The 13,856-nt window shown below is 26.3% G+C and overlaps 5 protein-coding genes across 5 annotated transcripts, besides 1 other annotated feature; 4 read left to right on the plus strand and 1 right to left on the minus strand.

Moving 5' to 3' along the window:
* Positions 1–113: part of a repeat region that runs on past the window's edge.
* A 166-nt stretch (positions 114–279) lies between these two features.
* Positions 280–2,007, plus strand: EHI_201260 (heat shock protein 70, putative; the record flags this gene model as incomplete). Its single annotated transcript, XM_646910.2, has 1 exon — positions 280–2,007. The coding sequence occupies one exon, from the start codon at positions 280–282 to the stop codon at positions 2,005–2,007; it is 1,728 nt and encodes a 575-aa protein (XP_652002.2).
* Positions 2,008–3,280: 1,273 nt separating this feature from the next.
* On the plus strand, positions 3,281–6,880 carry EHI_201270 (protein tyrosine kinase domain-containing protein; the record flags this gene model as incomplete). The annotated part of the gene is made up of 1 exon (XM_646909.1): positions 3,281–6,880. One exon carries the CDS (start codon positions 3,281–3,283, stop codon positions 6,878–6,880), a length of 3,600 nt encoding a protein of 1,199 aa, XP_652001.1.
* Positions 6,881–6,991: 111 nt separating this feature from the next.
* On the minus strand, positions 6,992–8,188 carry EHI_201280 (uncharacterized protein; the record flags this gene model as incomplete). Its single annotated transcript, XM_646908.1, has 1 exon — positions 6,992–8,188. One exon carries the CDS (start codon positions 8,186–8,188, stop codon positions 6,992–6,994), a length of 1,197 nt encoding a protein of 398 aa, XP_652000.1.
* A 186-nt stretch (positions 8,189–8,374) lies between these two features.
* EHI_201290 (HEAT repeat domain containing protein) lies at positions 8,375–11,848 on the plus strand (the record flags this gene model as incomplete). The annotated part of the gene is made up of 1 exon (XM_646907.2): positions 8,375–11,848. One exon carries the CDS (start codon positions 8,375–8,377, stop codon positions 11,846–11,848), a length of 3,474 nt encoding a protein of 1,157 aa, XP_651999.2.
* Positions 11,849–12,305: 457 nt separating this feature from the next.
* On the plus strand, positions 12,306–13,250 carry EHI_201300 (uncharacterized protein; the record flags this gene model as incomplete). The annotated part of the gene is made up of 1 exon (XM_646906.1): positions 12,306–13,250. One exon carries the CDS (start codon positions 12,306–12,308, stop codon positions 13,248–13,250), a length of 945 nt encoding a protein of 314 aa, XP_651998.1.
* Positions 13,251–13,856: the final 606 nt, after the last annotated feature.

Consider the following 13,856-nt stretch of genomic DNA (forward strand, 5'->3'; position numbering starts at 1 on the left):
GTTCAAAGTATAGTCACTATTAACAAAATAAATATTCATCTTTCTTAATAAATAATAATCCATTTTAATAAACAATGCACCTCTAATAGTCATTCATAATATTAATAGCAAATTAGTCTTAAATGGAAATTATATAAACAAATGTATATGAAAAAAAGACAATAACTAAGAAATTCCAGAATGGGAAGTACTAAGTCATTTTTTTTAAAAAAAAAAAAAATAAATGATGTTTATTCAAAGGGATATTTAATTGTAAAATGAACTTAAAACTATCATTTAATGGCTGAACAACAAGATCAAGATTCAATTTCATATGCAATTGACATAGGAACAACTTATTCTTCTATTGCTTATTTTAAAGGTAAGAATAATGAACCTACTATAATCCAAGATGAACAAAATAAAGACCAAGTGGCTTCATGGGTTAGTTTATCACAGTTAGGCACTAATGGCAATACAATTGTAGGAAATAGTGCGAAGGATGATATTCATAGTGAATGTGTTATTTACGATTCTAAGAGAATTATAGGAAGGGATGAGAGTGATGTGAGTTATGAAGATCGTGCTAATTGGCCATTTAAAGTAAAAAGGAGAGATAATGGAAATGCATATATTGAATGTTATAACCCACAAACTCAAAGTACTGAAGAATTTGAACCAGAAGAAATAAGTGGAATGATATTAAAACATTTATATAATAATGCACAAATGAAAGTTAGAATTAATCAAATATCAAATGTTGTTGTTACTGTTCCAGTTAATTTTAGTGATAAACAAAGAGATGCAACTTTGTTGGCATGTCAATTGGCAGGTATTAAGAATGTTATACTTGAAAATGAACCAACAGCAGCTATTGTTGAATATAAAAGAGAATATCCAAATTCATTAAAAGAAGGAGATAGAGTTGTAGTAATTGATTTTGGAGGAGGAACATTAGACGTAGCTTGTTGTAAAATAATAAGTGATAATAGTGTTAATGTAGAATCAAATGGAGGAGATCAAGATTTAGGAGGAAATGATTTTGATAAAGTGATGATAGACATTATTAAAAAAAAAGTAGAAGAAGATATTCCGGGATATTATAAAAAGAAACGAGGAATGACTCAAAAAGAAAAGATAACATATAAAAAGAAATTAGTTAGATTAAAGAAAGAAGCAGAACGAGTTAAAGTTGAGTTAAGTGATAGAATTAATAATGAATTAGCTAAAAAAGAAGTGAAAACCACCAAAGATATAATGCCTGAGGTAGAATTAGAATTAGACAGTTTATTAGGTAAAGAGCATAGTGAAGATAATATTGGTACTATCATTACAAGACAAGAATTTGAAAAAGAATGTGAAGCAAGGGGATTATATGAAAGGTTTATAAATAAAATAAAACAAATCACTCAAAAAAAAGGATATAAAAAAGGAAATGTTCAATTGGTGTTATTAATTGGTGGAACATCTAAAATGCCAAGAATTAGAGAAGAAGTTAGTAATTTATTTGGTCAAGTAATATTTTCTAATAATAACTTTAATCCACTTACTGCCGTTGTAAAAGGAGCTGCCTATTTAGCACATTTAAAACAAGAAAATGCTATTGGTCATGAAGTTGTATATGATATTGTTCCAATACCAATTGGAATAGAAGTAGAGGGAGGAAAATTTGAAGTACTTGTTAAAGATGGAGAAACACTTCCTACAAAAGGAACAACCAGACAGTATTGTACCACTCGAGATAATCAAACTAATGCAGATTTTATAATTTATCGTGGATTTGGTAAATATGTTAGTTCACTTGGGGTTGAAAGAGTTACAAAACTTAGTATTAATGGAATTCCCAGTGGAAAGCGTGGAGAACAAAAATTTGAATTTACAATTCACATTAATAAAAATGGAATGATGGAAATTAGTGCTTCTCTTATTGGAGGTAATATTAAAGAAAAATTAAGTACTAGTCTTGATTTATCTAAAACATCACAAGAGATTGAACGATTAATAGAACATTTCCAAAAATTTTTTTAAATAAATGAATTTTATTCATTCTTTATGTTTTATATTTTTTTTTATAACAACGAATTAAAACAAATAAATAAAAATATGAAAATCAATTATTTATTAAAAGAAAAAGTTAATTAATTGTTTTTAATAGTGTCTATTTCTGTTGTAGATTATATTAATTATAGATGTTTCTTTATGACAAAGTAAGTTGCTTTTTATTTTTTATTACCAGTCACTAAGTGGAGGTTACTAGAAATATTCACAGACTTGGATATATTTTTTTTCTTCTTAATTCAAGTCATAAATATCATATATAAGTATTAATTTATAACATAAAACTATCTATACAACAGTAAAGGATAAATACTATTTATTATTTCACACTTGTTAAATTAAACATATAATAAAAATTAATATATTAGTCTTCTTAAAAAACATTAAAATATATTAAAAGTAGTTTCTTATACAACTTTTTATAGTTTGTTCACGTCAGTTTTCTCAAAAAAGAAACAAAAACAGATGATAAATAATTACAAATGGAAATCAATGGAAATTCAAGAAATTTAGATTCAATAAATTCGATAAGGAAAATCTAAATGGATGAAATTCTACAAATATTCTTGTGGATATATTGTCATAAACTACCAAAGACATGAATGTCTAAAACGAAAAATTGTATTTATGTCCGACTAAGAATCAAAAATAATTATATGTAAAAGATTTATAATATTTGTTGTTTGTTAATAAATAAAATTATAAAAGGGGGGTTATGAAAGAATAAATAGAAAGAAAAAAAGATAATGTAATAATATTTATAGAATAGTTTGTATTAAGTTTTTTTTCGGAGTTAACATAATTATCAAAGAAAAAGGTGTTAAGAATTCTATTTATATATATTTAAAAGACAAACAAAAGTCTGAGTATTCCAAATATTAAAGAAGAAGAGAGACAAGTGGAGTAATAATGTTCCACATTGATTCTAAAAAAAGAAGTTTTAAAAAGATGTAAAAAAAGAAATAATTATACATTCAAATTTTGAATAAATTATCCTAAAATTGATGTTATACTGATTGAAATTGTTTTTCATAGTTTTTTAAAAAATCTCTCTGTGTAATGTAAACTTGTGTCAGTGCAATTAAATAGAGACCAATTTGGCATAATTTCGAAAAAAATAATCTATACTCCCTGATTGGAATATTCTTTATATCAAATCCCAATGCAATTGAAACTTTCTTCTTTCTTTAGATTGACAAAAAAAAAACATAAAGAAAGGTCATATCTATGAAATCATTCTTTGATGCTTTTTATTACTATACTAATTCTTATTCTTGTTAATGCTCAACAAGTGAGTGAAGCAGAATTTGATAAAGAACCTATTTGTGGAGATGGAATTTGGGATTCTTTTACTGAACAATGTGATGGAAGTAATGGATGTGGAAAAGATTGTGTTTGTAAAAAAGGATATACACCAGACAAGAAAGGAAATTGTATTATGTCATGTATGTTTGGTAAAAATTGTATCAATGGATGTACTAAACCTGATGTTTGTATGTTATGTGATGAGAAAAATGGATATACAAGAGATTGTACAGGATGTCAGCCAGGATATATGTGGTTTGGAGAAGGAAATTGTTCCATTTATGATGCTTCAAATATTCAAGGATGTAGAAAATTTATTGATGAATCAAATAATTTAACAACTGAACTTGGACTTTCTGAAAATCCATTTATTATTAATTTGGATCAAAAAAGAGTAGATAATAAACCACTTTCTTATAAAGTAATTATTCCTGAATTACCTGTTGAAAGAAGAAAACTTCAATTGACTCTTTGTTCAAGATTTGTTGATCCAACACGTCCATATACTTATGGAGTATGGGTTCAATTAAATAGTGATAAAGGAGCAAAAGTCAATATTGAAATCAACAAAAGATATACAGTAGATGATATAAATCTTGCAGATGCTCAACAAACAAAAATTGGAACTGAACTTGTTCTTGCAACAACTGAAAAATGTTTACCATCTTTCTCAGAAAAAGAAAGTAGAGAATGTCTTTATAGAAATGGAGGAATTTCAGAATATATTCGTAATCCTCGTTTAACAGCTATTATTAATCCAAAAGTACCATATTATGTTTTTATTCATTCTCGATATGCTTCAATGACTATTCCTTCTTTTACTCTTTATATTTCTGATACTCATCATAGTTGTTCAAGTACTTCTTTTACTATTTCTTGGAATTCTATAATAAGTCCAAATGGTTTTAGAGGTTCTTATAACTTAGAAAATGCCGTTATTTCAAGAAATATTTGTAATCCTTCGACAAATAAAGGATTTTGGTTTATGATTGAAGGAAGTGATCAAATAATAGATATTTCTACTTGTGACTCTGGTGCTTTTGATGTTACACTTGATTTTATTGAAGCAAAATTAAGTGATTATGGATTAGTTGAAGGATCTCTTGATAATATTTCTATTGATTGTAATTCTGCACCAACAAAATGTCTTGCAACAAGAACATATGGTTGTGGTGAAAATTCTCGTCTTGCTAGACTCATTCAAAAACTTGATCATGAACATCTTTATTTCTTATATCTTGAAATAAATGAAGAATATGCCGCAACAATTAATTTAACAATTAAAACAACTTGTCCACATGATTGTGGTGAACATGGTATTTGTTCAACTAGTTCTGGACAATGTGAATGTATTGATGGATATATTTTAAATGATAGAGTATGTACATTATGTGGAAATGGTAAATTAGATAAAGATGAAGAATGTGACCCTTCTGTTGAAGGATATAATGATAGTCGATGTACTGATGCATGTGCATGTCGATATGGAACACAACCAATGGAAATTGATGGTGTAGTAAAGTGTGCAGTTCCAACATGTGGTAATGGACAAGTTGATGATTTTGAAGAATGTGATGGAGGATATGGATGTGATCATTGTGTTTGTGTTAATGGAACAAAAAAATATGCAAAAGCTAGAGCTGGTTGTATTCTTGCTACATGTGGAAATAGAAAATGGGATGAAGGAGAAGAATGTGATGGAGGAGATGGATGTATTGAATGTGAATGTCAACCTGATTGGTATACACAAGATAAAGCACATTGTAAGAATGTATCAAAATCACTTACTAATTTCTTTTTTTGGGGAATAGGAAGTATAGTTTATGTTCTTTATTATATCTTTACTTTAATACTCTTCTTACTTTTGTATATTAGATTAACTAGAAAAATTAAACAAGAAATTGATGATGAAAAACTTATTATCTTTGAGAATACAATCATTCCATTTGATAAAACAAATTCACAATATATTGATTTAAAACAAGAAAATCCTTATTTCTCTTTCTCAACTAATACAATTGATTTTGGTGATATAAGACCTGAAATTGATGAACCAATAGACTATCCTCTAACTTTAACAAACAATTGGAAATATCCAATGCATTTCACATTCCATTCTGGTGATTATACAAAATATGAAATTATGTGTAAACCATTCACTGGAACAATTAGACCAAAGGAGAGTGTTGATCTTTCAATTTCATTTATGGCAAAATGTACTGCATTATTAAATGAAAAAGTTCCTATTACAATACGTTATGGTCAACTTCAAAATGTATTAAAAGATATTAAAAAAGAAAATCCTGAATTAATTGCACATTGTTCACAATCAAGTCAAAATAGTGAAAGTGAAGGAAAGTCCCAAACTTCAGGAACAAATGGTTCAAATTCAATCAAAAAATCTCATATTTCAAAATCAACTCCATCAGGAAGTGGTAAATCAGGATCATCTCATGAATCGGATTCAAAGAAAAAAGGAAAATCTAAAGTATCTAAATTCCATGTTTATTTAAATCTTCAAGTTGAATCTGCTCTTTCTACTAAATTAGATTATGAAGAAATTCATTTACAACATCCACCTATTGGTGGTGGTACATTTGGTATTGTTTATCGTGCTGAATGGAGAGGAGTTGATGTTGCAGTTAAAGTAATGAAAACTGATTTAGTTGGTCTTGGAGAGCTTTTACCTAATTTCATGCAAGAAGCAGAAATGATGGAACGTATTCGTTGTCCATATATTGTAAATTTCATTGGAAGTGTAGTAACTGCTGATACATTATGTCTTGTAACCGAATTTTGTCCATTAGGATCATTAAGAAAATTCATGAAAACAAATCCAATGAGTGATTTATTAAAAGTTAGATTTTGTCAAGATATAGCACGTGGTATGGAATATTTACATCAAAATGATATTCTTCATCGTGATTTAAAAACTGATAATGTTTTGGTTTATTCTAAAAATCCACATGATCCTATTACTGCTAAAGTTACTGATTTTGGTACTTCTCGTTCATTTATTGAATCATCAAATACTATTGCTTTACAAAATATTGGTACACCTGTATATATGGCACCAGAAATTAGTAGAAAAGATCAAATGACATTAAAATCAGATGTATATTCATTTGCTATTTGTATGTTAGAAATTTGGTTAGGAAGAGATCCATATGATCCAATGAAATTCCCTGATTCAGAATCAATATTAAGATTTGTAGGTGCTGGAAAACGACTTCATGTTAGTACTGACTGTATTCTGAAAGGTATTATTGAAAAAGCATGGAATCACAAACCATCAGATAGACCTACTTTCAAAGAATTAGGAACAGAATTAGAAGCTATTTACAAAAAGACTTCTGATAAATCAAAATCAGATTCTCATAATAAAAATCATTCTGAATCAACAAAAACTAACACAAAATCTAAAGATATTTCTTCATCGGAAATAAAATTAACAACAAATACTACTACAAATACAGTTGAAGATCAAGGAGAGAGTATTGAAGCTTCTGCTTCATCTCAAATGGTAGACAATAATTAATTTATTTAGTTTTTCATTAAAAATTAATTTTGTTAGTTAATAATAAATTTTACAAGGATTATGAAAATATTTATTTAAAAGAAAACAAAAGTAGTAAAAAGAAAGGAAAAATTAATCAGATAATTCGACAGCAAGCAATTCTTGAAGTGCAAACTTTTCTGGATAAACACAGTTCACAAATAACAAATTGCCTTTTCCTGAAGGTTCATTATAATTATCACAGAAATTTGAAGGGACATGACAAGGACAATTTGATCTAATATAAAAACAACAATCACAACCAATAACATATGACTGTTCTTTATTGCAATATATCTTCATCGATGTTTGAGAATTTTTCTTTAAAATCTTTAAAGGTTCGGTATTAAATGGATTTTGGAATGAATATACAAAGAAATTTGGATCAGCTCCAACATGTAAATCTCCTAGTCTTGGTGGAGGTGGGATTTGAATAGAAGAAAAGGATCCAAAGACATATCCTTTAGTTGTTAAAACAATAATTAATATATTTGATCTTCCACATATTCTTGCATTTAAAGAACGAGCACTAAGTCCATCTTTACTACTTCTATATAAAATGCGATAATTACGCATATTTGTCCATTCAACAATTTTCTTTTGAAATTTTAATTGTCCAATAACAGGTTGAACTTCCATTTCTTCTAATGATGGAATTTTAGTAGTTACTTGACCATCTTGTGCATGTCCATTTGTTCTTGACTGAGGACGTACCATTTCACTCATACTTACTGAAAAAGATTTTAATCTACCAAATTCACTAGAAACTTTTTCAAGCATTTTTTCATTAGATTCAACTTGTTCATGAAGGTCTTGAACTTGGCTTGGAGATTTTAAAGTTTTTTTAGACTCTGTTAATTGGTTAACTGTTTCAGTAATAGTCTTTTCTTTTTTGATTAAAGCTGTTAAATCACTTTCCATTGATTTAAGAATACTAGTAACAGTACTTAATTCTGGATCACTTCCATGAAGATATTCTTCTTCAGTTGGTTGTGACTCTTTCATTTCATTTATTTCAGAAATGTTTTGGTGATCACAAGATTTTTGAGAAATCTTTTCTTGGTTTGTTGTTTGGTATTTTTCTGTTTCTTTAGTTGTTTGTGATTTATTTTGATCTTCTTTTTGTTTAATACCACTCAATAAATTCTGTACGTCTTGGGAGTGATTTCCATATAAATTTATAACGCCTTGATTAGTTATATAACTAATAACAAATGAACTACTAATGTTCATTGTGCAACTAGTGGGAATACCTGGAACAGGTTGTGGAGGAGCTGGTTGTTGGCTCATCAGTACAATTCAATTTTTTATTTATTTTTTCGATTTTTAAGTTTTCATCAGTTTTTTTTTTAAGTTTCTTTTCATATTGTTTGGGATGGAAGATTTAAATAACATTATTTATTTTTAATAACAAAAAAGAAACCTCAATATTTGTGATATGAAAAAAGAAAAAATCTTAAAATAATTAAAAAAGAGATGTCTCTTCATGAAGATTATAACAAGTTAATTGTAAATTTAGTAAAGAGTCATGACTTATTGGGTCTTGCTGAATTAATGATAAACAACACTACATTTTTTAATGAGTCTGCTCAAGAACAAAAACAAGCGTTAATACAACTTATTCCTTTAATTCAAAATAATAATTTATCTTCGTTGTGTGCTTGTGGAATACATTGTGTCATTAATCAAAATGTAGATTATAATACAATTTCTGAAATACTTCATTCAGCAACATCAGAACATTTATTTGAGAAATCAGAGTATCATTCTATCTTTCGATTAGTGTTAAAAGGATTAATTGATGGAATGCAATCAAAATCATTAACTGAATCAAATGTATTAATGACATTAACCCCAATTCTTCTTTTTCTTAGTAATGATATTCAACCATTACATTTAACATCTACTGAAGTACTTGTTTCAGCTTGGAAAAATTATCCATCATTAATTCCACAAATTGTTCAAGACATTTGTATTGCACTTTCAACATCTACAGCACCTCGTTCTAAATCTATAGTTAATTGTGAATGTGTTCCATTGGATGCAGCATTAATTATTGCATTACAATGTAATGGTGATTTAAAACAAACAACAATACTAGGTACACAATTTATTCGTAGTTTCTTTGGTACATTACAATCAACAGCATCTCCATCATTATTAAATACATTCACTCTTGATTTAATTTCTCTTTCATCTACAGTAGAATTTCCATCAGCATTATTAATACTTCAATTGTTAATTAATGTATTATTAAACCAATTAGTTCATAATAATTTTAATTCAGCAATAAGAAATATTGGAATAGACGTTCTTTCACAAATTTGTTGTTTCTTTACTCAACCAACAGTCTCTTTTATTGACTCAAAAAAGATGCAAGAAGTATGTAATAGTTGTGGATGTGACTTTGTTCAAACAGAAGCAGTTCAATGGTCTTCAGTACCACAAGGAATGTGTGGGAAATGTTATGTAAAAGATTTAATAAATGATTTTTGGAAAAGACTTGCTGGAAGACAAATTGATGAAACATGGTTTATTAGAGAAGTAATACTTGCACGTGCTTCTATTACTACACCTGAAGCATATAAAGTGTTATGTGGTATTTTTGAACGAATGATTGATCCTGAAGATGAAAAAAATAAACAAATTATTGAAACACAAATTGGATGGGAAGAACCAGCAAGTCATTTTATTATTGGAGGAGTATCAATACCTGAAAGTATTAATAAATTTATTCCATTTGATAGATATTCTTATCTTTCTATAGTAATACCAGAATTTAAAACTATATTAGAAATGTGTATTAATTGTTTGTTAAAAATGACTACTGATTCACAGGCATTAGTTCGTTCTCGTTCATTAAAAGGAATACTTAGTTTAATTAAACTTTCAGAAGATCTTTCTAAAAGAAATGTTGTTCAAAAAATAATTATATCAAGACTTAGAGATAAAGCTGCTTCAGTTAGAGAAAGTGCATTAGACTTAATTGCAGTACAGTTAGAAACTAAAGAGGTTAATGAAGTTGTTGATAGACTTTTTGATATTTCTGTATCAGTAAGGAAGAAAGCAGTTAAAATAGTATTACATCATATTAAAGAAATGATTTCTACACCAGAGTCACATGCTATAGATTTATTAAAACGAATATTTTTAATTGCATCACGTCCAGATAGACAAAATGATAGAGAAGAAGCAAAACGAATTTTAAGAGAAGTATTTATACCATTAGATTCTAAAAAAATATCATTATTAATTGATGTTACCGAAACAGAATATTTAGAAGCAATTTCACAATTATTAGATAATTTTAATGCAATACAAATGCAACAATTACAAGAGTATTTACTTAATCAATTAGCAAGTGATAAATTTAATAAAATAATCTTAGTATTGAAAGCAACAGCAAAAGACAATACTACTAAGTCACGTATTTGTTCTAAATTAAGTTTATTACTTAGTTATATTTCACAAGAAGACATTATTCAAACAAATAATGTATTAGAATTAATGGTTATTATTATTCCAACATTAACTGTAAATAAAGCTGATGAAATTGTTTTAAAAAAAATATCAACAACAACAATGAGTTTAACATTTACTGCAACCAACCCTTCAATGATTTCATTATCAGTTAAATGTTTTATTGAAACAGAATTAAAGAAAAATGAAATTGAAAGGGTAGGAGAATTTTGTGTTCAATTTATGAATTTATCACAAAATGTACAAGTAAGACAACGAGCATTAAGTGTATTAGCAGTGTTATTTAGAAGTATTGATATTAGTAATACCAATGCATTAAAACAATTATTTCCAGCTGGAGATAAACCTATTCCAGTTGAATTATTTAATAAATTATTACTTGTAAAATCACAAACAAATGTTGCACTTATTTGCCAAATGAATGCAATCTTTGGATTATTACAACAATATCCAGGATTATATATTCAATATGAATCAATTAAAAATTATTTTACTGTTTATATTTCTAAAACATTACAAACTAATCATGAACAATTATGTGGTTCTACATTATCTTTATTAAATGATTTATTTGAAGCTATTTCAACAGATGAATTATCTGTTTTACAAATGACCCTTGCTCAACAACATACAAAAGAATTAATTTCTTTATTAAAATCAATAAATGCATTAATTAGATATAGGGCATTAACGTTAGCATCTTCAATTATTAAAAAAGGATTAATTAATCCAATAGAATTAATATCATCATTAATTGCATTAGTTACTGATAAAACTCAATTAACTTCTTCTAATTCAATTTCATTATTAAGATTAATTGGAGAAAAACATAGTTCATTAATATTATGCCGTTTTAGTGAAGGAGTAACTGAAGGGTATCAATTAAGAGGAAATGAACATTTATTATCAAGAATTCCACATCCATTAAGTTCAATTTATACAATGTTTACTTTAACTCAACGTAAAAATGTTATAACAACATTAACTAAAAGATATATTGATGCACTAGAAAATATGATAACAATAAAAGAGATTTATCAACAATTATTTGTATTAGAAACATTAGTATTATTACAATACACTAAAAGTACAGAACTTATTTTAATTATTCAACCACTTAAACGAATTAATGGTACTGTTCTTCCTGATATTAGAGACATTATTAAAAAGAGACAAAAAGATGGAAAAAACATTTCACCTGATCTTATTGCTCAATTAGTTGCATGTGTATTTACTACTGTTTGTACTAAATTCTTGATTGATTATTATAACTTTAATGAAGAAAGTTCAAATGATCCTTTAAATGCACAAATTGCTGATTTACAAGATGAAAATAATCCATTCATTATTGCTGGATTTAAATATTTAGATAAAGTATTTACTGATGCACAAACATTTGGTGAATATTGGAAATATTCAAAGAAAATTATGGATGGAGAATATTGTGCATTTCTTCCATCAAAAAAATAAAGAATTATTGAATTTTTATGTTTTTTGTGTTATTTCATTTTAACAAGGAAAGAGAATTTAAGTATTAAACTTTAACTACTTTTAATTAATTAATGAATTAGTATTCTCTTCATTATTTTATTATTATGAAATAAGTGTTTGTGTTATTCATTCTTAAGAAGTTTATTCTGTTCATTAAATTTCTTTTTGAAATACTCTATGACATAAAATAAATTTATCAACATATTTATACAAGAAGTTTTCTACTTTAAGAATTTATTACCATCAACAACAAAATATATTCTATTGATTAATGATAAGTACTTAAATTTATCAGTGATATAAGAAGATTTAATCTTATTGTAATAATGAGATGATTATAAAAATAATTCATTTATAATTTTTGTTTTATATTTTTTTGAAAAGGGTAGTTTAAAAAGATGAGTGTAACTCAAAAAGAACAAAAAAAAAAAAAGAAATGGATGTTAGTCAGTTTAATGGTAAAATTTATATTCAAAATAATGGGACAATTCATTTATATAACAAAAGTGATAGAAAATTAACCGAAGAAGGAAATGGTAAAAAAGTTGAGATTTTTGATAAGAAGAAAGAAGTATTTGTTGAGAAAAAGACATTTGAAAAAACAATCTCAATCTTAAAAGAAAACATTAAAACTATTGAAACTAATTTAAAAGAACTTAAAAACTTAGTTGATAGAAGATGTGTTAAGGTAGATAAAAATGAGAGAGGAAAAGAATCAAATGAAGAAAATCCTTTATTTTTAAGTCAAACAACAACTTATAACTCTATTCAAACTGATGTTAAGTTATTAAAAAAGAAGATTGACATACTTCAGAAGAAATCAGATATTGATAAAATTAAAGTTAGAGATTATTCAATGGTAGATTATATTTCTTATCTTAAACAATGGACTAACAAATCACATTTTAAAATTATTTATGACTCTTCTATTGATGAATTATCATTAAGAGGTCTTAATAGTAAGATTAAAGGTTTAACTGATGTACTTCTTCTTGTAGAAACAGATAATAATGATTTATTTGGTTCATTTACAGCAACAAGAGTACCAATTGTTCGTCATGAAGAACATACAACATTTTTTGGAAAAGACCCAGGCTTTTTTGTTTTTACATTACGTAATCCTCATAATATTCAACCAATTAAATTTATTAAAAAAGACTGTTATAAAACAATGATGTTTTGGAATCAACCAAATGAATTAGATGCTGTTATTTCTGCTATTCTTTGTTTCAGAATATCAGATGGTGGAAAAAGTATGATAATGAATCAATTTAAAGATTTTTATGATGACCCAACCGGATTAGGTGATGATGTATTTACTGGGTCTCATGAGCCAAGTTGTTTTGGGTTATCAAGACTATTGGCAATCAAATGTAATTGATTTATTTTTATTTAACAGGAACCATTTTTATTTTATTTCAAAACATTTTAAAATATTATTAACAAACTAAATAATATCTCAATAAATAAACTTAGAGGTAAAATGATTGATGAATTTAACATCAACCAATTTAAACAAAACCAAAATAAATATATTATGTTTATTTTTTAAATATATTTTTCTTTCATGAGAATCACTTCTTTATTGAATGTTATTAATTTTCAGCAATATAAAATAAAGTTCATTTTATGTTTATTATCAATTCTAATGTATTGCTATGAGAAAAAATAAAAGAAACAGAAAAAAGCAAACAAATTTCCTATTGGATTAAATTTAATTAAAAATAAAATGGAGGTTTTGAAGAGAAAAATAACGTAAAGAAAAAGCTGTAACGACAAAATAAATTCTATGAGTAATAAAGAAAAAAATAACAAAATTATAAAATAACATAAGTATGAAATAATGTAAGTGTAGTAATGAGTAAAATGAAATAAACAAAATAAGAATATAAATATTATTTATTACACTTTAAACTAATTAATAATTTAAGTCTTGTTTTTTTATTTGTTTTAATATACAAATCATTATTTCTTTTTTTTAGTTTAC

The sequence above is a fragment of the Entamoeba histolytica genome, genomic scaffold (assembly GCF_000208925.1).
Source record: "Entamoeba histolytica HM-1:IMSS scf_1104750519317 genomic scaffold, whole genome shotgun sequence".
Classification (NCBI taxonomy): Eukaryota; Evosea; order Mastigamoebida; family Endamoebidae; genus Entamoeba; species Entamoeba histolytica.